The 23,175-nt window shown below is 44.0% G+C and overlaps 1 protein-coding gene across 1 annotated transcript in view; it reads left to right on the top strand.

Moving 5' to 3' along the window:
- The window catches only part of LOC8043409 (myosin-VIIa), a 129,596-nt gene that overhangs the window by 70,351 nt on the left and 36,070 nt on the right, over positions 1 to 23,175 (top strand). The window contains exons 5-20 of the mRNA XM_029967799.3: positions 3,320 to 3,504; positions 4,487 to 4,608; positions 6,012 to 6,154; positions 6,938 to 7,051; positions 7,649 to 7,802; positions 7,902 to 7,978; positions 9,278 to 9,537; positions 10,239 to 10,449; positions 11,502 to 11,744; positions 12,861 to 12,998; positions 14,013 to 14,258; positions 16,149 to 16,328; positions 19,535 to 19,630; positions 19,721 to 19,843; positions 20,662 to 20,769; positions 21,109 to 21,240. Of these exons, the coding sequence (XP_029823659.2) occupies positions 3,320 to 3,504; positions 4,487 to 4,608; positions 6,012 to 6,154; positions 6,938 to 7,051; positions 7,649 to 7,802; positions 7,902 to 7,978; positions 9,278 to 9,537; positions 10,239 to 10,449; positions 11,502 to 11,744; positions 12,861 to 12,998; positions 14,013 to 14,258; positions 16,149 to 16,328; positions 19,535 to 19,630; positions 19,721 to 19,843; positions 20,662 to 20,769; positions 21,109 to 21,240 (2,532 nt within the window). The remainder of the gene's footprint in view (positions 1 to 3,319; positions 3,505 to 4,486; positions 4,609 to 6,011; positions 6,155 to 6,937; positions 7,052 to 7,648; positions 7,803 to 7,901; positions 7,979 to 9,277; positions 9,538 to 10,238; positions 10,450 to 11,501; positions 11,745 to 12,860; positions 12,999 to 14,012; positions 14,259 to 16,148; positions 16,329 to 19,534; positions 19,631 to 19,720; positions 19,844 to 20,661; positions 20,770 to 21,108; positions 21,241 to 23,175) is intronic.

Below are 23,175 nucleotides of genomic sequence, written 5' to 3'. Positions count from 1 at the left end.
CAGCGGCAGTCTCGAACGAAGCGATTTACAGCGCGCGTCCCTGGTTCTGAGAGTGCACGTCAGTGTTGCCCGACTGCGCTGAGCTGTGGAGTTTCTCGTCAGTGGGCTATAGCAGCCTGCGTAGGCGCAATTCCGGACACTGGTGGCGGTTGGATTGCCGCGTTTTCTTTTTTATTTTGTGTTCTGTGGCGATTATAATTTATAGAGGTCTTTAAGAAAGCAGTGCTCTATTTTTGGGAACAAAAACAAAGAAATGAAAGCTGTTTTGGTGAGTCCGTGCGCGACAGAACAAATGCAACTGGAATGTTTGTTACATTTTATGTTCATTGTTTTACGGCACCGTACACTCAGCCGTGTCAATCTATAAAGGTCAAAATATTTGACCGCACAGGATATCCGTACTGCATGGATATTCCCCGCCCACAACATAAAATTCAATGAGTCTCATCAATCGAACAAAAAATATATTGTACGTATCCCACGGTACCGCGTTATCCGAACAGGATTTGAGAAAGGTCTCAAATAACACAGCATATCCAATATACAGTGTCGACGATAGTCACTTCACGACGATCGGACGGAATCCGGCGTGTTTTGGGGAACATGTAGAAGAGAGCTCCTTTTATGCACAGCTCCAAAGCAAATGAACGAACGTGCTTATTCCGTCGCCACACCCCGGACCCGACCCTATCCGCTAGTTTTTGCGAAGACCCGGAACACAGCCTGGAAGGCTTTTTGGAGATTATCTCGACGGAAATAATCCTCCAAGCACGTCGAACTGCCTGCGTCGCGGGCTGCTTGACGTTCGCTCTCTTCGTTCGTTTCCTGCGAAGGCCGAGCGGGCTACGAGCCCTGGTATTCCCTGGTTCTCACAGTGGAAGATAACATACAAAGGGTAAGCATCCTAAACAGGCGAATAAATGAAAACTTGCAAGGAAAGCCGCCGAACTCCGAATGCAAAATGCAGGTGGGGAGTCACGCTGACCGGGTTTCCACAGCTCAGGCGGGTGCCAGAAATATCTGGCTGATAGGGGTCGCTCGATTCGCAAAATGGCGGCGGCCAGAGCGCTCTTTTTGCAAAGGTCTATAGTTAAATTCTTGGAACTTAATTTTCAAAATATTTAGTTACCTTGCTAGTAACGACAAAAAAACAAACCTTGAGAGTACTTTGATCAGAAAACAATTGATTGCTGTGTTTACTAACATGACAAGGATATAAAAAAATTGTATTGAAGATCGATGGAATCAAAGATGTTGATGGTGTGATTGCTGCGCCAAACTGTGCCAAGGGGCTAACCCTGCTACATCCTGCTACATTTTGCCAAAATATGGGTAATCTGTGCCAAGCCTGTGCCAAAGGACCAATTTTTGTGGCCTTTCGAAACCGAAACTAAACTGAGTACCGTAATGAGCATGCGTGAGCTAGGTGGCGCAAGCAGCCGCCCGACACAAAGTACCCAGCATCAGTGTTCTATCCGGTCTTCCATGACGTTGCCCTCTGTCTCTTGTTTCGCGCTCTCGTCATCCCGTGGGTCTCGTTTCACGTCTTTTTAAAAAAAATATTCAACGGTAGACGCGGGCGTGTGTGAACGCTCCGACGGTAGCGTGCCGGGTACCAGGCCAGCCATGCTGCCATGCTGTGAAACGAAACCACGCTTTTGCACGGCGGGAGTAATTTTGTGAGCTGCACTCGCTCCTGAAAGAGAAGTGAGCTGAAGCAAAGAAGGCAATGTATGCATGCTGAACCCACACAGCGTGCTTCTTGTCTCGAGTTGAATCCTTGCACAAAGCACTCCAAGAACTTTTTGACCCTGGCTCGTTATGTCTTGCATCGATGAGCTCAGGTTCTTTTTTTCTGTGTTTAGCTTGTACCTTGCCTGCCGGCCTGGCAAGCACATGCCGCTGGACTGTTTTTTGTCGTATGCTGGACAGTTATATTTTGCATACAATTTTGGGAATCAGTTGACGACGGAGCGGAGTGGCATGGTTTCGGTTTCAATCAAACAGCCATTTCCGCTCGCGCGACGAAGCATGTGCAACTTCAAGCCTGCCGAAGTCGCCCTCATGTGCATGCGAACATGATTGCACAACAGAGGCACCAGTCGGGACGCTTGCAGTCCATTGTTTTACGTTGGCTTACTTTTGACGAAAATCTGGCACGTCGGGAACCAGTAAAAAAACGGTGGCAAGCGGTTTTTCGGAATAACTCGGTAAGGCCTACAGCACTGTACACTTGTGAAATGTCTCTATGTCTCTTTGGAGGCATTGGAAGTGGGCATTCATTATTAGCCGAAGGCAAAGCGAGGCTTGCAGCAGCCTTGGAAAAAGTTTCGAAGCGCAAAAATAAAAGCATTCGCCAGTCGTAATGCACCTTTGTCACGAGTACAATTTCGGATTCCACTGCAGTAGTTACGTGTTTCATCGGTCGGAGACTGCTTCCATTTATTATAATATGTAACTAGTGAACCTAATGCAGTATTATTTACTACAAAGCTGGTCATTTTCAAATAAATTTTAATATTTGCAGTTTGGTTCTTATTTATCTATAGCGAGTACATTAGGTATATGTATCATTTAACTGAAGCATTGCAAAATGTGTCATGTCATTGGCATTTCAGTTACATGTTCAAAGATTCCCAGGTGGTCAAACTTGGCCATAATGCGTTTATTGTGGCGAGCAAAGTGCCTTTCGTTTGTCCAGAACTTAAAACAAATATTTTTATTTTTCTAAGAATATTTTCTCCAAAAGCCACTTTTGCTGCTTCGAAACACTGCTTTGGCTGCTCCAAAAGCCACTTTTGCTGCTCCAAAACACTGTTTTGGCTGCTCCGAAAGGCAGGGCCGTAACCAGGGGGGGGGATAGGGGGTTCTGACCCCCCCCGAAATTTTTTTCTGGGTACGGCCCTGGTCGGTGCACTGGCAGCCAGTCGATTTTAATCTCCACCTCTGCGCACGCGCAGTGGCGCCGGTCGGCTACCGGGTACCAAACCGGGACCGGTTCTCCGGTTTGCTGTAACTCTCCATTATATGCCACCGATGCACATGATTCATAGGCGAAAATAAGACAATAGACACTTTCAACCCCCCCCGAAATTTTTTTCTGGGTACGGCCCTGCCGAAAGGTACTCCAAAACGGCTTAGGCCAACCACATCACTGCTAGTGAAGAATAACCTATAATTGACTGCAAAGAACTATGAAGAAAATTTATGAACATCGCAACTCTTGAGTGAATTAACCGATTATGGAAAAGAAGAAAGATTTTTCATTTTAGCTTTTGTTAGCAAGTTGATAAGTGGAACCTTCATTTTTTTTTCTTAGACTTACACGGGCTCGATCCTGGTAGCGGTGAACCCGTACCAGATCCTGCCGATCTACACTGCGGAGCAAATCAAGCTCTACAAGGACAAGAAGATTGGAGAGCTGCCACCACACATCTTTGCCATTGGCGACAATGCTTACACCAACATGAAGAGGTTTCACATCAACCAATGCGTCATCATCAGGTGGGTCCGCCCTTCCCCCTCCTTGTTTACAGGCTCGGAACTGCCTCCAAGTAATTAATTGGAAACTGTTCCTCCTACATGACAGATACAGTATTATCGTTGTGCAACTTAACATAAGAACAGCTTTGATTCAACCTTTCTCTCTGTCCACTGTGGCATTGAACTCATGTATTGTCACCATTTTGGTTAACTGCTCCGCAATCGAAGGGACCTTCTTTTTGTTTTGAGCTCTCTGAAATAGTTGACTATATGTCAAGGCATAGTCTTCTATGGTTATGGAAAAGAATTTCCCTGCACAAGGGCTGCATAAATGAGACTTAAGGAGTACACTTCACTCCTACAGTTTCCTCAGTATATGGTTGACAGAATGGTGCCTTAATTAAGCAAAATGAGACGCTGTCTTCTGGAGAAGTTAAATGGCTGAGTCGCGCTACCTGTAAACATTTAGAACATTATTCCTTGTCAGTGGTATATCTTGATCAATTTTAATGAGCATGTTGCTACCTTAGTTGTAAATTAGAGAAATTACTAATTAGTGAAACTAAGGCCATAGGCCCAGGAAGAGGCAGACATCTGTTTCTCTCCATTTTTTACAAATTGTGTTTTTTCGGGACAGTTGAGATTAAATTTGGGCGATGTTTTAGACCGTTGGCTGCAAAGCAGACCTTGACACACGAATTTGAATTTGTCTGGAGTGCTTGAAGTGTCATTGTAAATTTATTATTGCAAGCTTCTAAACAAGTGTACAAACTGCAATATTTCAAGGAATCAAATGTTTCTGCTAAATAAGTCAATTAATTAAAATATTTATAGGTTCCATATTTTAACATGCTTCCTCTGTCTTGATTCAGGTTCAAAGCTGTTTTGTTGTGCAGATGAAAGCACGTGGCATGCTACATTAAGTGCTAGCTCCATCCATGGTTTCAAGTTTCATTCATGGTTTCATGGTACAATGGCATTATTTTCCACTTGTGTTGCGTAGTGGAGAGAGTGGAGCCGGCAAGACAGAAAGCACAAAGCTGATCCTACAGTATTTGGCGGCCATAAGCGGACAGCACTCCTGGATCGAGCAGCAAATCCTTGAAGCCAACCCTATCTTGGAAGGTGGGTCCTGCTTGAATGCCTGATTGTAGGCATGTGCAAATAGTGAATTTTGAGCTTGAAGCGAATAGTGGTTTTGGCCGAATCTTGTTTAATCGAATATTGAATAGTTTCTCCAAGCTTTTCACTACTATGCACCATGCTAAAACAAAAATTCTGCTGAACTTGCGAAGGTTGTTCTCTGCCTTCCACTTCCCCACTTCAAAGCTCACTTAATTTTAATATAACTACATATGAACCGTGGCATGTAAACGACAGATTTGTTGCAGCTATGCTGATCAAGGGGTTCATAAATTTGTTTGCTATATGCAAATATTCTTCCTTATAATTCAAATTTGACAAAAAAAAAAAAAAAAAGCATGCATGATGAACGGGGGTTGTGCCTAACATAACTCTTGCATAATTGCGGCAGGTTAGTCCCGTTGAGTGCACTTCTCCCCGAGTACCTGTGCACTGTGGGGAAGCAATACCCGCGGAGCTCACGGGCTCCGGGGGTATTGCTTCTTCGCAGCGCACAGGCGCCCGGTGACAAGCGCACTCAACTGGTCTAACCCGCCATGATCAACAGGTCAAGAAGTATGAATATCGTAGTTCACCTTAAAGCGAATATCGAATAATAGCCTATTATTTGAAACTACTATTTGAAAATTCGAATATTCACACAACACTACCTGATTGATAAACTTTTCCTCTGTACATTTTTAAAAGATCTCTGAATTTAATAGGCTTGAATACCTTTTCAGATGGGTACAAGCATGAAGAAAGTACTGAAGTTGTGTTTGTTCACTTCTCGTTCTTGTCCTTCATGTATTTTGCGCTGTTTTCATAATGCTGGAGTTGCCTTGAAGTTTTAAGCTGCTATAAGACACTAAGCAACTGCTCTCCCAAAATCGGAAGATAGGTACTTCTGTCAAAACACAAAATGCCATTCGTTTGAGCCAAATTTATGCATGATTCATTTGCTCTATCCAACTTTGACATTAATTAGAAAAACAAAGGGCTCTTTCTTGCACAGATAAAAGTTTATGTTATGCAGTATTTCTCAGTATACTTTTACATTTCTCTTAATAAGTGTTTTGTGTTATCCTCAACACCTCTGACAACTAAGGTATCTATGTGCCATTGAACTTTACATTTACATTTTAGTACTATACTATTGGCTATTGCATCTGGCAGGTGTATTTGGTGTGATGTAGGAAATAGCTTGGCTGTCTTGTCTAGTCTGGCCCACTATGGCCTCCATAGCTTTCAGCCATCAAGCCTGCAAGCACCACCACCGGGATCTGGAAATATGTTTGTGCTGCATGCCCGATTCTAGCCATTTTCCTTGTGTCGATGACTACTCCTAAGGTACCGGCAAACCCTTTAACGTCGTTGGTTTATTTTGCTCTCTCTTGTCACCACAGCATTTGGAAATGCCAAAACGATCCGCAACGACAACTCGAGTAGGTTCGGCAAGTACATCGATATCCATTTCAACAAGCAGGGTGTCATTGAGGGAGCCAAGATTGAGCAGTACCTGCTGGAAAAATCTCGGATCGTCAGTCAGGCAAGTTTGCTCCCATTGGACCCTAGTGTAGGAAGTTGATTCTTTCTGGTATCTTCCATTTGCAATACTTTCATAGTGTGGGCACAGGGTGTGGGTTGTTTTCTAAGACAATTCTATCTGCCATTACTCCGTTTCACCTTGCGATGTACCGGAACGATCGCTACAAGCTATGTTAGTCAATGCAGTGTTCTACACATGCCTTGTGGCTTCGTGTTCTGTGCATTGCTCCGCCCGACCAAAACGTCATGCAACACCTCCGAGCTATCGATTGACTCCGGTGGCTCGGTGATTCGTAGCCTTCGTTGTGTTACATCATAAGGTGAAATGGAGTATGACTGCTGTCTAAGTGACATCCACTCTTTACGATCGGAGAAGACCGATCTCATTTAAGTGTGACAATATCTTAGTGCTAGTCTCAATGTCTAGCAGAAGTCTCGATGACAGGGAACAAATGCTGTACAAAATATATTGTCTAGATTATAGGCAAACTATACTTTCACTTTGTGGAAATAGACTGAGGTTAAAATGTCAATCGGGAAGTAAATTCAGCCAACGCGTCTAGCATCCGACCCAATGGTTTTTTCGTTTCCTTCTGCCAAAGAAGCATATAGTAGTTGCATTGATCTGTACTGTACTATATTCAAACTAGAACATTTGGGCCAGCAAGAAAACTTCTGGGGTATTCACGCTCCCGCAAGGCCGACTGAGATGCTGGTTTATGATTTTTGGACTGGGACCCAGAAATGTCGTAATTGTTATTGTGCATGTTGCTTGAACTTCCAGGCCCACTCCGAGAGGAACTACCACATCTTCTACTGCATGCTCTCGGGGTTGAGCAAGGAGGACAAGGCCAAACTGGAGATCCAGGATGCTTCCAAGTACCACTACTTAACTCAGGTGAACCCTTTGACCTTTTAATGCCTCCATTCACCTGAGGATCACTTCTCTACTTTGGTTTGCTGGCTTCCCTGTAGGGTAGCCTAGAAAAATGTAAAAGACAGCTCTACTGGAAAAGGTTGTGCATTGGTTTCTTTTTTGTAATTATGGTAGGTTGTTGATTCCAGTCCTGCCGGTGACACTCATCATAGCCAATGATGAATGTCTTGTGCCACTGGCTTATTCCTTGAGCCTCTTACTGCTACAGAAGTTATCGAATCTATGTTTGAATTATAGCATTTAATTGCAGAGTTGTGCAAGTTCCTTCGTAATAAAGGAGTCTACTCAAACCACAATGTGGTGTTTCCTGGTTATCTTCCTGTCTTCTGAATTTCCTTAGCTTTTTAATGATTCATCATCTTCGGTTTAACTGCACCATACACATTCTGATTGGCAGACATGACAGCACGAGAAACTTTCTTTATTTTGTTTACATCCAAGCAACCTACGAAATGCAGTATAGCTTTGGTTTCTCTTTGCCAGTGTAGGACTTTTGTTGTCAATAATTCTGCAATATTTGTAGAATGTTATTTTTATGCTACTTTCTTTTTGTTCAAGGGAGGAAGCATTACGTGTGAAGGCAGGGATGACGCGGCAGAGTTTGCGGACATTAGATCCGCAATGAAGGTGCTCATGTTCTCTGACCATGAGATATGGGACATCCTGAAGATCTTGGCCATTGTACTCCATTTGGGCAACATCAAGTACAAACGTAAGGGGCAAGAATGACTGACTTTAACTCGTTTGTAACTAGGAAGAGTCTTTAGCACTTGCAATTTGGAATGACTCTACTCATTTGCCTTTTCTGCAGCTACCATGATCGACAACCTTGACGCTGTTGAGATTGTCAGTGCCGGCAGTGTACAGAATGCAGCCAAAATCTTGGAGGTGAGTGCGTTACACGTAAAATTATTTGGGAGTGCAACTTCTGTTTGGTGTGTCTTGATTACAATGTAAGAGGTAGGCCTATGAGGCACTTGTGCAAAGCATCTTGAATCTCTGCTAAGCTCTTCATTTGTTTTTGTCAAGAAAAAAGAACACTGCCGTTTTCTGACCTTTCTACTGTTTTCTTTTTACATTCCTCTTCCCAGATGCACTATCATGCCCTATCTTTTTTGCTGGACCAGCTCTGATCACGTGACTAGTTTTGAAAACGCTACCTTTTCGACCGACAGTAGTCATTCCAATTCAAAAAGCTTGTGCTGCAAGCACGCACACTTTGACACAGTTATCCCAAAATGCAGGACTGGCACTTTTTTACTGTAGACATGGTACTGTCACACACTGTGATTTACCGCCTAATTTGATGTCCCACGCGAGTGCTCCCTGGCACAATGTAATACATATACCATATGCAAAAAGAAGCGCCATGTAGTGTACTTACGATCAGCTATCAAGTTTCCGCCATATTAAGGTGGTTCCCGTACCGATATTTTTGCCTGAGGGACATTGGTCGCGGCAAAGTGGCAGTCGTAGATCTAAAATATGATCACACATTGCCAGCCCAGTCCGAACCCTTCAAGAAGCATCTTTGATAAAGTCCATTTACTTACCTGGTCGGGCCAGTTCATTGCTTCAGTGATAATTCTTGTGACCTTTTTGCTGACAATTCCTTTTCTACACTTTCGTGGCCATCTTTCTTTTCTTCGTTACACCAAAGCTAAATAGTAGCCCATTGAATGTACCAATGCATTTTCCTAATATCATGAAAATCTAGTTGAATGCAGATCCACAGATGGAAGATGGCAAAAACCCTCCAATATGGCACCACCGAATGGCATGACGATGATAGCTGGCAGGAATTGTGCACATGACCTATGTGGAGTGCAAGTTCGTCTGGTTTTTGCACAGGGGTTGCGGTGACGTCAGGATGCCGAGTTCTGATTGGCATTGATTGGAAGGATAGTGGGTAGATCTCAATGCTAGCTGCCTTCAGGCCTACCCACTATTCTTCCAGTGAGCCAATCAGAGCTCGGTGTTCTGACGTCATCGCAATTTCTGCACAAGAAGCAGACGAACTTGCCCTCCGCATAAGCAATGGCTGCCATTAAGATGTGTGATTTCCGGATTTAACAAGCCATTGAATATGTGTCGAAGCGTTGTGGCAACATGAACGATGAGAATGTAATACTAGGAGTCGCAAAAGCCTAGAGAAACCTTGAACGAGGTTGTCCTCTGTGTCGACAGGTGAACCAACAGCACCTAATCGATGCCCTCTCGACGCGAACCATCTTTGCGCACGGGGACACGGTGGTGTCGACCATGAGCGTGGACCAGTCCAAGGACGTGCGGGACGCCTTTGTGAAGGGCATCTACGGCCGCATGTTTGTCTGGATCGTCAACAAGATCAACTCGGCCATCTACAAGCCCAAGTCAGCCGCGGGCCACTACCGAACCTCCATTGGAGTGCTCGACATCTTCGGTTTTGAGAACTTCATGGTGAACAGGTGAGGGCACCATTTTAGGTTGATCTGTAATGGGTTGCAAGAAACTTTTGTCGGCGGAGCTTACAATAATTTGAAGTAGAAATTATGAATGTGACAGCCTTTTCAAGGTGCTCCACCAATTAAATTTATAAAATTATTTAAAAGGAGTGGATTGGGGGAGCGTAGAAAGATTGTGATCTTGGCTCCTTTCGGCTGTTGCGTTAATAGTTAGGCATATGCATTCATGAGGAGCCACCATGCTTGTCCATAGAACAGCACGAATCAGATACTCGTATAGGTTTCTCGGTTTTCCACAATTGTATGTTTTATGGTTAGCACACTACGAATTTAATCGAATCAATATCCAATTTGGCAAATTTTGAAGAAGAGAAGAGTGAAGTCCCACCGCACAAAGTTTTACTGTCCAGGCAGAAAGGGTGTGACTTTCAGTTTGCTTTGGCCCATCTTCACATTGAATTCAAATAAATGACTGTGCATATGGTGCCACTAAGCTTGGCTCACATTCTCAATCTTTACCAAGCCCTTCTTTGCCCTGTAAGACATGGCCACATTTTCTGGCCAGTGTCTCCCCAGGAGTTTGTTCATGAGCATTCATTACCAAAACAGTAGTTTACGCAAATAAGGCTCACTCAACATGTTGCTCGTACGGTGCTTCCTTCCTCTCTTCTGTACGTTCCATGGCATTTTTGTTCCGAGCGCAGCTTTGAGCAGTTCTGCATCAACTACGCCAACGAGAACCTGCAGCAGTTCTTTGTGCGGCACATCTTCAAGCTGGAGCAGGAGGAGTACAATCTGGAGTGCATCAACTGGCAGCACATTGAGTTTGTGGACAACCAGGACTGCCTCGACCTGATCGCCGTCAAGCCCATGAACATCATGGCCCTCATCGACGAGGAGAGCAAGTTCCCCAAGGTCAGCAGACGCTGCCATTGGCTCAGAGCTCTATGACTTAATTGCGACACTTTGTAGCTTGCACCAATTATGTAGTTTGTGAGAGGGGGCGGTGGTGCAAACTGTATGGATATGTATATGCAGTACCGGCCTAGGGGTGGGCAATTTGGGCAGTCGCACAGGGCACCACCAATAAGAGAACTCCACCGCGCCCTCCTATTGAATTTTATTTATTTTTTTAGCTTTTTTATTTATTTGAGCACAGCACCCGTCACGACGCTATGTGCTCACTCGTCATTCGTTTTTGGAACGTGGCTTTCGGCGGACAAAACGCACCTGTTGGGCCACTACTCACATGATTACTAACAATGTGATATCGGTACCTAGTTGATATGGGTGTATTAAAAGGGAGGGAGGGGGTAAGGGGGGGGGGAGGCCACCACGGTTGGAGTTTGCCCAGGTCACTTGATTGTGTAAGGCCGGACCTGTGTGCTATGGCATATACACGTGTAAAATATGCCACGGTTCAGTTTACCGTGAACACGGCTGCCAGATTTACCATTTTTTTCGCGTGGCAAAAGGGCTGCCATCAAAAGTAGTGTTATGAGAGCAGGGTTTGTGTGTGTCCATATGTGATCCCAATTTGTCATGTAAAGGCCTGTTCACGCAGCGCAGTGCTACTTTAGCGCTATTAGTCAGCTTTAGAAGTAGCGCTGACCTTACACTGATGCTGTGCCGACTTTGTGCTATATCTGCATGCGTACAACACAAAGACAATTGTGACTTCGCGCTGCTTCAGTACTAAGTTACGTTCAAGCACTGGATCAGTGCTGTTTCTGGTGTTGATTTGACACTGAGCTAACACTGTGCTGTATGGGTGAACTGACTCCAAATTGCAGCCGGTGCCTCGTTGGAGCTAACTGACAATAGCATTACAAAAGAAAACGCTAGATTGTGGTTGCACTGTCGTAACAAACTGAGGAATTGCAAAGGATTGGAGTGAGCGTCAAAACTTGCTGCCTCGTCAATGGAACAAGTTTTCATGAGCAGCGTCTTGACGCTTCTTCCCTCAGGGCACCGACCAGACGCTCCTGAACAAGCTCCACAAGACCCACGGCACCAACAAGAACTACTTGAAGCCCAAGTCTGACATCAATACGGCCTTTGGGCTGAGCCACTTTGCTGGGGTGGTGTTCTACGACGCCAGGGGCTTCCTGGAAAAGAACAGGGACACCTTCAGCGCCGACCTCATTCAGCTCATTCAAGTCAGCAACAACAAGTTTCTGCAGAACCTGTTTGTCAATGACATTGGCATGGTGAGTGGCGAGTTTGTCAAGGCTATGTCAGTGAGTTGCTGGTTGAGTTTGTCAAGGCCGTATCAGAAAATTGCTGGTTGAGTTCATTGAGATTGTGTAAGCGGATTGTTGGTTGAGTTTGTCCAGGCTGCATCAGTGAACTGCTGATTGAGTTTGTCAAGGCTGCATCAGCAAATTGCTGGTCTAGTTTATCGAGGCTGTGTCAGTGAATCGTTGGTGTGCCTGTTTAGTGCTGTAGCAGTCTGGTTTGCATCGAGTTGCCACCAGGGTGCTGAATTTTCGGGTCAGCCTTATGCTTTCAGAGGTGCACAAGGTTTAAGAAACTGGGTAGTTTGAATTGGTGACTTGTGGTCGCGGTCTGCCCATATTTTACCGAGACATCACTTTGTTTCGAGATTTTTGGATGGCACGCCTAGAACATAATGTATAGAAAATATATAAAATATGTATAGTATACAATATGAATTTGTGTGTCTCCTACATGTCATATGCGGTATGTACTTGGTTAGTCTTGGTTAAGTTGGGCGTTATCATTTAAATGCACACTATCAAAGCAAGCTCACACCGCCCACCTTAACAATATATTTAATGTTGTTAAGTGCATATTTAATGTTGTTAAGTGCATTCAATTACCATAAAATCCTAGCGAGTGTCCACGCAAAATTCAGAGACAATCCTGTAAAACTGGGTCAACACTATGTAAAGATATGTCTTCTTTGTATTTTCCGAATGTTACAAAATCGAGGGGTGGGCACTTATTGTGGAATAAGCGGATGCTCGGTATTTTACGGCAGAGGTACAACTTTTTGTAATAGTGTGTGAACACGAAATTGATTTTCCAAGAGGAAAATTTTATAGTTGTAAAACTAATGGATGAAAAAAAAAAAAAAAAAAAACGGGCCGATTTTGAGGTGTATGTTTTAATTGTTTCCATCAGGTGGGGCAGTTTTATAGCATTCATACGGGCAGAAAATATTTCATGAAATCGGTCAATACTGGCTTGAAATAATAGCAACAGCACTGAAATCTAATAAGTTGCTATTTGCAAGCAGAATCTATGTATAAAAGAGGCTCATGGAACAGGGCACGGCTGTTGTCCCATTTCTTCGTCCCCAGGGAACAGACACTCGCAAGAAGACACCCACCCTGAGCGCCCAGTTCAAGAGGTCCTTGGATTCGTTGATGAAGGCACTGAGTCAGTGCCACCCTTTCTTCATCAGATGCATCAAGCCCAATGAGAACAAGAAACCCATGGTAAACCTAGCCTTTTCTCTAAAGTTAATAATTAGCCTTACATCTACTATTAGATGTAGCTCCTTCAAGTCATCCGCAACTCAGTTGTCCTTCTAGCAGAGTAATGTTAACTTGCGGTTCACTCTGTAGATAGCCTTTCATCTGTGATATTTGAACCCCTTTTGTCCTTCAATCAACATGATTTTGGAATTGCAATTTGTAGTGCAGATGGCCACTAACAGTTTGTTTCCATAAAAACTTGTGAAACCTTGTCGATAAAATGTATGCAGCACACCCTCGTTAGCTATTTTTGGAGTTCTCGAATTAAACCCTACAAGTTACAATTTTGTTTGTATCATATACTGGTGTTTATAGCCACCCTCATAAACATTTTGTGAAAATCAATTGGTGACATTCATTGCAATAGATGAAAAACAGTTAGATTAGTGCTACAAAATTCTCTTAGTAGTTACATGAGGAGGTGCACATATCCTGTGGCATTACTTTTTTTTTAATTTTTCTTTTATAGTATAGGTATCTTGTAGAGTTCACAAATTAAAAAAAAAACAAAAATACCTGTGACTTTTAGGAAATTCTGCCACAGAGCAACCAGGGTTGGAGAAGTATTCAAATTGAGACCTGAATTTGATGCCCACACACAAATTTCCTTTCCTCTGTTTTATAACTAAAAATGTCAATTTTTATCAGTCATTCAAAATCATGCAAATAGTGTATTGGATGCTTCTAAATGTGTCCGAATAAAAAATACAGTCATCATTAAAAAATATGACCCATTATCACCATTGTGATTGCCGATTGGAGGGATGTAACATTGCATGTGAAATGGGGGGGAGGGGTTGGGGGTTGGTCGGTTGGTTGGTTGTAACACAGCTAGTTCTTCCAAAACTTAGTGAGGACATACTTGTAAGAGGCAGGGAATTTGGTGATCCGATCAGGACCGACCTTCCAGTTCGTTCTCTTGTCTGGAATGTATCGACAGCCACTACAATGAACCGCTTGAAATCCCCCGCGCAGATGTTTGACCGGGAGCTATGCTGCAAGCAGCTGCGTTACTCTGGCATGATGGAGACGATTCGCATCCGGAGGGCGGGCTACCCGATCCGGCACACGTTCCGGGAGTTTGTGGAGCGCTACCGCTTCCTCATCCCCGGCGTGGGTCCCGTGCACAAGGTGGACTGCCGTGCCGCCACGGCCCGTATCACGGCCGCCGTCCTGGGCAAGGCAGACTTCCAGATGGGGAAGACTAAGGTGTTCCTCAAGGTAAGGCATCTTGTTCAGTTAATGGGCCATGCTGCCCCTTTGATAAACAAGTTCATAGCTGTGCCTGTTCGCAAGCATGCCAGTTCGCAACAATGGTGATTTACAGCCGTGCCGATTCGCAGCCGTGCTAGTTCGCAACTTTATGAAGGGACAGTCGAAAGGAGTTGGAAGCTCAAAAAGGCACTAATGGTTGTCTGGAGCATTGCTGGGTACTTGAGAACCTATAGTTAAAAAAACTCTGGAGTACCAAAAAAATGTCTACTTTTTTGTATGAACAAGATTTGTGCATAGTGTTTCCTGAAAAGCACATGAGGCATAGTCATTACAATTTTGGAAGGAGACTAGCAAATAATGAGGCACTGATATTATTGGTGTTGAAAAAATATGATTTGCACCAAGATTCTGAGCACCTGAATACGTAGTCATGTGCGAATAGTGGATTTTAAGTTCAAAGCGAATAGTGGTTTTGGTCGAATATTTTTTAATTGAATATTGGATAGTTTCTCCAAGCCTTTCACTAGTGCACCATGCTTAAACAAAATCCCAGCTTAATTCGTGAAGGTTGTTCCCAAGCTTCCACCTGTCCACTTCTAAGCTAACTTAATCTTAATCTAACTAATATCCATGAACAGTGGTCTTAGGAAGTTCAAGGCCTACATTGGGATGACAAGTAAATGACATATTTTATATAAAATTGAATGTATAGAAATGCCCTCCTATACCTAATCAGTGGATTTATATATCTTACCATATGCAAATATCCTTCCTTAAGTCTGGAACTTGAGAAGAGGAAAAGAGTACCATCTTTAATGATGAAAGCAGGTTGTCAGAAAATCTCTGCCTAGCATACCTATGCTCTTGCATAATAGCCACAGTTTAATTTTGCAAGTTTTACTGTATTGTAAATATCAACATTCACAAAGTTCGTTTCTTTTTAAATATACCAGGTGCGCACACGCACCATCCCGCTTTGAAAGTGGACTTTGCTCCTCAGCACGTGACTGCAACTGCGTAGAAACAACACCTGCGTAGCTTGCTTCCACGGGTGTTGCTTCTCCACAGTGCAGCCATGCTCAGTAAGAAGTGCGCTCAGCGGGGCTAACGCACCTGCGATCAACACATAAAAAAATATGAACGTCGCAGTTCATCTCTAAGCGAATATGAAATAGCATATTATTCGAAACTACTATTTGAAAATTTGAATATTTGCTTAGCCCTACATCTGAATGCAGCATTTTGGCTTGAGATACTGGCAGAAAATTAAATTCAACTGTTTCACTGACTGTTGGGATCTAAAGCAGCTTTTCTTATCTGCAAATATATATTGTATGAATTAGAAATGTGTGGGTGTGCACTCATGTTTTATTGCATGCTTTCATCACTTGCAGATGAGACAGGACACAGATAAAGCAGCTCTATGGGCAAGTGAGGTTGTATTGTGCCCACTGCCCAATGTGGCATAGTGATTGTAGTGAGAGGTGACAAGTACTATAATGCATGGGGCCTAGATATACCTCTGATCAGTAGTAGGTGTAGTGCCTGCATTCTGTGTATTGCAGGCAAGGTCAATTCACTTATGCTCGTAAATGTACTCATTAATAAATTGCTATTTTGTTTGTAAATCCACTGTCGAAGTTGGCACTCAAATTCAACCTGATTGCAGTGATCATTCTTTCTGGTTTGAAGCTGACCCTGCAAGTTGTGACTTGACAATCTCTGCACATGCATGGTGTCTCATTCCCAACCAGATGCAAAAGTTCTAGACATAACCTCTAGCACTTCCCAACATTTGCATCTGTGTCGATGTTCTCGATGCTGCTTGAACTGGACCTCTTAAAGGGCCGAGCGTGGTGTGTCTGGCTCTGACCTTGTGCTGTGAAATGGTTTCAGGATGCTCACGACCTGTTCTTGGAGCAAGAGCGAGACAGGGTGCTCACCAGGAAGATCCTGATCCTGCAAAAGGCAATCAGGGGCTGGTACTACCGGCGACGCTTTCTCAAGATGCGCAAGAGTGCTGTTGTCATCCAGCGCTGCTTCCGGACATACCTCCAACGCAAACGCTTTGTGGCGGTGCGTTTTTTTTTTATTTTTTATTTGGCTTCAGTTTTTGGAAAATTGTAAAATTTTATACAATGGCATTGCCTGCACATCCATTTCCGCATTTAGAGCTTTGTAGCTTAAAAGAGTTTTAAATAATTCAGTTGTTGTCTTCCGTAAACACATGGCTGGCTTTTTTATGGGGTGTAGGACAAAATGGTCCCGGTCAAAATACTCTGGACAAAATGGCCCCAGACAAAATGATCCTGGTCAATATGGCCCTGGACAGAATGGTCCCAAGCGTAAACCCGGACAAAATGGTCCCAAGTGATTTGTTGACACTTTGGGTGCTCTTTGAAGTTTTAGTGAACTGTTACTCTGAAGCTTTATTCAACACACATGTAATGTATATTGGAATTTATTTAAGTTTTTTTGGTATGTATCTGAGGAAACAACTAAAGAAGTCCAAAAGTTAAATTAAGTTTAATTATCGCTCACTTAACTCTATGGCTCGTATTCGCAAAAGTCAAAGCACTACACAAAGCTCGAGCTTAGAAGTCACTACGCAAATACACACATGCACACTAAAAGTGCAAGGTCGCCATGCACTCTGCGATCGATTAGACTGGCCAGTAATAAAATGCACAAAAAAGTTGTTGAACACCGTTAGTGTGTTTTGTTTTCAGCACTGCTTGATTGGTCCTATCAGCTCGGAGCGTCGTCTGCATGGTGACTTTAGTTATAGGTGCGGGAAGAAAATTTAAGAAAATCCAACACTATTTTTATTATTTCAAATTATTGCAATGACGCTGCAAGAATATGTATGCATGTGATGATTCAGACATAATCATGCTTATACTACGTACTTGTGATGGTGTGCGTGCAGTGCGTGATGCACGTTAAAGACCCCATGCTAGCAGTGGTACAGCACTGGCAAAAATTTCTTGACTACGGTGTAAGCCAGTGTCGTCGTTCCTCACAGGCAGACCGAGGTTACACTTTATAAACCCGAACGTCAAATGTGTGTGTGTGTGTATGTGTGTGTTATGAAAAGTCTTTCTTCTTGTGTTGATTATATCAAATATTTTAGTTTTCATTTGATATATGTACTTGTGCATTATATCTATTGTATACTTTTCCCTTCATCTTGGCTCAGCTACAGGCATGCAATGTGTTTTTAATGAATATTTTGACGAATGACAAATGATGAGGCGACGAAAACTGAAACAAACTAAATGTTTAATGGGGCGAACTTGTCCCGAAAATAAAAAGGAATCAGAAGATAACAATAGAGCGTCGCGGGCGTCGATGGCGGCGTAAAAGCAGGATCGAATGCTGGCGCAAGACTGACTGCGGTTTGCTACGTGGAGCACCTTTTGTAGCCGCAAGGGTCTTTGGAACATTCGGCCTAGAATGTTCGGCGCGTGGAACATTCGTAACTCGATCAGACAAGAAAGTTCTCAAATTTGCGAGAACTCAAGTAGAAAGAATAAATAAAGAACATTCCGCTGCCTTTAATTGAACCCAGATCTTCAAAGCGACAGCCAAGCACGGTAACCATTTGGTTATGCACGCACTTCCTCAGCGATGTTCGTGGCAATATGTAAACTTTAAATTTCGAGTACAGTCGAACCTCGATATAACGAACTTCAATGTAACGAAATCCTCGATTTAGCGAAGTATTTTATTTTTCATAATTTCTTGCCCATAGACCCCATGTATTTTTAGTCTCTATATAACGAAGTCTATTTTGCTGCTATTTCAATACAACGAAGCGCCATTGCCATAGAAGGCAATAAATAAATAGACTCTAAAAAAAAAACTTCGCAAAAAAATTGTGGTTAAAAAAAAATTATGCGCAAAAGCGAGCGCTTGATAGGTTACTTCACGGGGACAGGCCTTCCAACGTTCCTAGGCTGCCCAAGGATGCGGCGCCGGTAGCGCCGGCGAGGCATGCGGCAAAGCGCATTCCGCGGGGCTGGCCAAAAAATGCCGAGCAAAAAGTTAACACGGCATAACAGCATCACCACTGACATTCACTGATCATCATAGTCCACTGTACCATGGTTAGCGCGGGAGCCAACTTCAGCGGGGGAGCGACGTAATGGCACGACCGCACGGGCAGTGCCATCTAAAAGAAGACCGAGAAGACCGATTATCGTCTTGCGAGCGTGATGTAAAGCAAAGGCGCAAGCACACTGTGGGCGCAAGGGGGCAGGTAAACTGAGCGGGCAAGAGTGCTGTGTAGGTTGGAAACATTGGCACCGCCTAAACAGCTTTATTTTTCAACCGGGCGGTTCACTCACGTGCTTGCTGCCATAGGGAAACGTAAAGTTCTTTCTTTGGACGAGAAAGCAAACGTTATGGACGCCATCCTGAAGAAACTGCCGAGATCACGAGCACTCGGGAAGTGCTCGACGCAATGGACGTACTGAGGAGGTACACGGCGTCGCATGGGCAGCAAGATGCCGTGCAAGCGCTCTGGGCGCTTGAACGCTGTATGACGCCGCTGCGCAAGCGGCGTCATACAGCGTTCATACAGCGAGTTTCGCTTGCGCCTTTGCATAAAGCAAAGGCGCAAGCGAAACTCGCGGACTACTTTGCCCCTTAAATAAATGTCATTTTCGGTGAGTTTTCATATCCGTAAAAAGTTTCGGAATTTTTTTTGCATGCTAAAGCCAAATTTCGATTTAGCGAAATTTCAATGTAACGAAGTAAATTGTGAATTTTACCGGCTTCGTTACATCGAGGTTTAACTGTATATCCAATTTTCAGCAAGATCAAACAATCAAGTAACCTCCGAAGAACAAGCAAACTTTGTCTCAAAATTAGCTTGGGACCATTTTGTCTGGGTTTGCACTTGGGACCATTTTGTTAGGGGTCATTTTGACCGGGACCATTTTGTTCGGGACCATTTTGGCCGGGATCATTTTAATTGAGACCATTTTGTACGGATCCCTTTTTTACGACAAGTCTGCCTTGCAGTGTTTGTTGCTATATCTGAAGCGTGAAATTCCAACTTTATCAATTAAAAATTACGAAAGGGTTTCATCTGTTTTAAATCTTCTGGAATTGTTAGTGGTAAAACTTGTACTGATCCTCTTGTTTAAAATAACAAAAAAAGCTAATGAATGCAGCTCGATGTTGTATGACGCCTACTGTGACGTTTGCCCAATCTGAGCTGCGGCAGGCAATGTCAAAGCTTGAGGCACAAACAGGGGACCCTTGTTTTGCTCCAGATGCGGACAGGGTACCAGCGCCTGCAAGCACTCATCCGCTCTCGAATCCTGTCGCACCGCTTCAAACACCTCCGAGGCCACATTGTGGCTCTGCAGGTATGTCACAATATTATTTGTTTGTTTGTTCAGTTCCTAGCTTACCCCAGACAGAGACGGCATGATCATTGACGGCGTGAACTGTTCCAGGCTCGATGCAGAGGCTTTGTGGTGCGCCGAGAGTACCAGAAGAAACTCGCCGCCGTCATCAAGATCCAGGCGTTTGTCAAGAGGGTAATCGCCCAGAAGAACTTCCAAAGGATGAAGGTCGAGGTGTGTGCCCCCCTGTCCCTTTGTGTTACTGGAAGGTCTTTCCTTACATGGACTTGTATTAGTGCTCTGTCGCACCTTATGTGAACTTGTATTACTCAGTTATACCTTATATGAACTTGTATTACTTGTTCCATCTTATATAGACTTTGTTATACCTCTATTACAACAACTGACAGTGTAAGAACAGATTAAAAAGTACTGCAAATTTTGGCAGCTAGCGTGATGACATATAACACAGATCCCTGAAAATTGCTATTCATACAAAGAAGTTTGATGCACATAGTGTTTCACACATCCGTGATAACATGTTATCATACATGTCTGCATGTGAGATCAAAAGAAAAAGCAGTGTGGAAAATTTGAACATTTCTTTAGAGCCTGATTTAGTTTGTGACACATTAAAAGCAAAACTAATGGGAATAACCAGCTAGAGGACGTCGACTGAACTCAACATGTGGTAGAAGTTACATAGGTAGTATATAATATTACGTAGAAGTGGATAACGCATCAGATTTCTCTATTATCTTACGCATAACACAATTGACGTATTGGAAGTTGTTGCTGTCTGTGAATTGTTAATTTTGCTGGTATGTAGTACATCTAGTCTGAAGTTAATATATTAACTAAACATACTAAGTAGTTAAGCTGAAAGTCAACTATGAGGCAAAATGTTCAGCCATGGTCCCACTGTTCTCAAACTGTCAGTAGCAGTAATTCTCAAACAGACACACGTGGATTCCACAACCATGCTGAAACTTCTATGTGTTACTGACATGTGAAGCTGTCTTCTTAGCTGCATATGGTATGCATTTCTTCAGCACCAGCACATGTTGGAAGCCCTGCGTCTGAGGGAGCAGGAAGAAGCCATGCTGAAAAAGCAGATGAACCCCAAGAAGGCTCGGGAGATTGCCGAACAAAAGTTCAGGGTGAGTTGTGCATCCGTTCTGTTTTGCACGAGTAAGGGGCATTGTTGGAGAGCTCTAGATAAGCACAAACTAAATGGGGCACCTTAACACTAAGAGACATTGATACATGAAAAAACAAAACTTGCAAGAAAACAAGACAGATGGTATTGAGAGAAATGTTCTAAGGTTAGTGGAAAAAAACTTGTAGAAATACAAGATGTCTCGACATTACTAAAAAAGGTGAAAAGAACATTGAGGTGACCGGCAAGAGAATGGTATGCCTTCAAGATTGACGTTACAAGAAAAGGAACTTATCAAAAAATGTGGTTTCAAGACGTTGCGGCGTGTTTGTTCTTGCAGGAACGACTTCAAGAGCTTCACATTCGTCAGCAGGAGGAGGACGTGCAGGTAAAGCGGAACCTCGAGCAGAAGATGGCCGTCATCAAGGATGCCGCCAGCAGACAGGACGAGCCTCTCGACGACTCCAAGCTGGTCAGTTGTTTGGACTCGTCATACGAATTACTTGCGGTAAACCAGACCTGCCAGTAACTCCGTTACACACAACAGGTGTCGTATATTTAGATATCAGCAACGTCAGAGTGACTACCATGAAATCCTGGAAGAACGCCCTTCAAATTGAAGGAGATAATTGGTGAAAAATATGGGACAGGTGGTCTGGGATGCGAGAGCAAAAGTTTATAGAAAGCTAGAGATGAACACCAAATTGGGGTGTGGGGCAGTGAGGGGAGGAGGGGAGACCGATAGCTACAATAACCACGTGAAACGAGATGGCAAATTCACGCGTTCCACGGTGCGATAAACACACGGGAATTTGCTACGACCTCTTCCATCACGGGAATGGATACCACAGATTGCGGACACAGCAGATTCACGTCTCACAGTGCGATAAACATGCAGGAAACTGCTACAAACTTGCGCAACACAGGAACCAAAATTGCGCACGCACGTCGTGGGCAAAAAAAAAAAAAAAAATGCTGGAACGAGTTTTGAATTTGCATATCACAGAAACAGATGCCGCAGATCGCGGACGTAGCAGGTTGGTGTGTCACGGCGTCATAAATGTGAGAGACCCTCTGCGAACACGTTTCTTCGCAGCGGGTCTCTCGAGTGCAGGCATATTTTGATGTTATGAATATTCGGCCCAAAAAAACAAGATGGCCAATCTTTCAGGGGGAAGTGTTGGCGAAAAACAGCACCTAAATTCCTATTGGATGAGCGAAACAGCACCTAAATTCCCATTGGCTGCGACAGGTCATGTGGCTCCATAGCAGCGGCGTCATCGTTGCTAAGGAGTCAGCCGAACTGCACTAGGAGCACAGCGGGAGAGGGGGACGTGTGTATGTGCTGGCAACGTTACTAAAACACTCAGTTGGGAAACTCGTTGTCAAAACCTGGGCCGCTGGCATCCACCGAGACCGAGCTAAATGCGACAACAGCGCCACTCTTTATCGTTTGTCTGTACTGTGGTCACCTTGAGCTTTTTGAAACCCTGTTTTTGCGTAAAACAAACGGAAGAGACCCTTTTTGTATGAAATTTATTGGAGATTAGTACAAAAAGAGGGGAGCGTTATGTTTTTAAAATTTTTAGTTTGCAGGGTTTTGCGGCACAATTAATATTGTTTTTTTACAACCATGCCTCAGCGGGCCTTTCAGGTAGCACGTCCTGACCTAGGTGCATCTTAACGTCAGTAGTTGAACGCGGCGCGTCTGCCGGGGAGACGGGGGTGGCACCCCTGTAGCCTCTACCGCTGTCCGCTGTATCTGTTCTTAAGCCAAAATAGAAGTCACGTGCAGTTCTTCAAGAGGCCGCTGCGGGAGAAATGGTGGCGTTGTGTTCGTCATTAGCTCGGTGCTCGAAGACAGATTGGGGTCACTTTTTGAAAGCTGTCTCTATGGGAGTTTCCCAACTGAGTGTTTTAGTAACGTTGGTGCTGGCCTGTCATTAAGCCTAACGTTAGGCCTATCGTTATGCTTTGAGGTCTAACGTCATCAACCAGTACACGCAACTGTTTGGCGTGAGGGGGGGACGCGGGTAGGTGCTGACCTGACATTAGGCTTAACGTTACGCTTTAAGGTCCAACGTGGTCAACCAATACCCGCAGCTAAGGCGATGATGATGATGAGAGGACAAGTGATTTCAGCATGCGCCGTGTTGAGCTTTGCACTCCCGCCGCTGCCTTACTTAGCGGCGCAGCAGACACCAGCGAGGAGCACTCAGCGGCATTCAGTTAAACATTAATGCTTTCGCATTCACAACTCAAAAGGAGGGCTTAGGTGTCCTCGTAATCTTTGTTGTGTGGTCAACGACAAGACGAGAATGGCAGGGAGTTTCTTTCTGATGCCCGGCCCCCAGCACGCTCTCGTTTACCTTCCATCATGGTTTAACTGCGCATGCACACTCGAGGC

This window comes from Ixodes scapularis, unplaced genomic scaffold (genome assembly GCF_016920785.2).
Source record: "Ixodes scapularis isolate PalLabHiFi unplaced genomic scaffold, ASM1692078v2 PGA_scaffold5__190_contigs__length_132052651, whole genome shotgun sequence".
In the NCBI taxonomy this organism is placed as follows: domain Eukaryota; kingdom Metazoa; phylum Arthropoda; class Arachnida; order Ixodida; family Ixodidae; genus Ixodes; species Ixodes scapularis.
The sequence above is the reverse complement of the archived record's forward strand: the minus strand, read 5'-3'. Positions and strand labels throughout refer to the sequence as shown.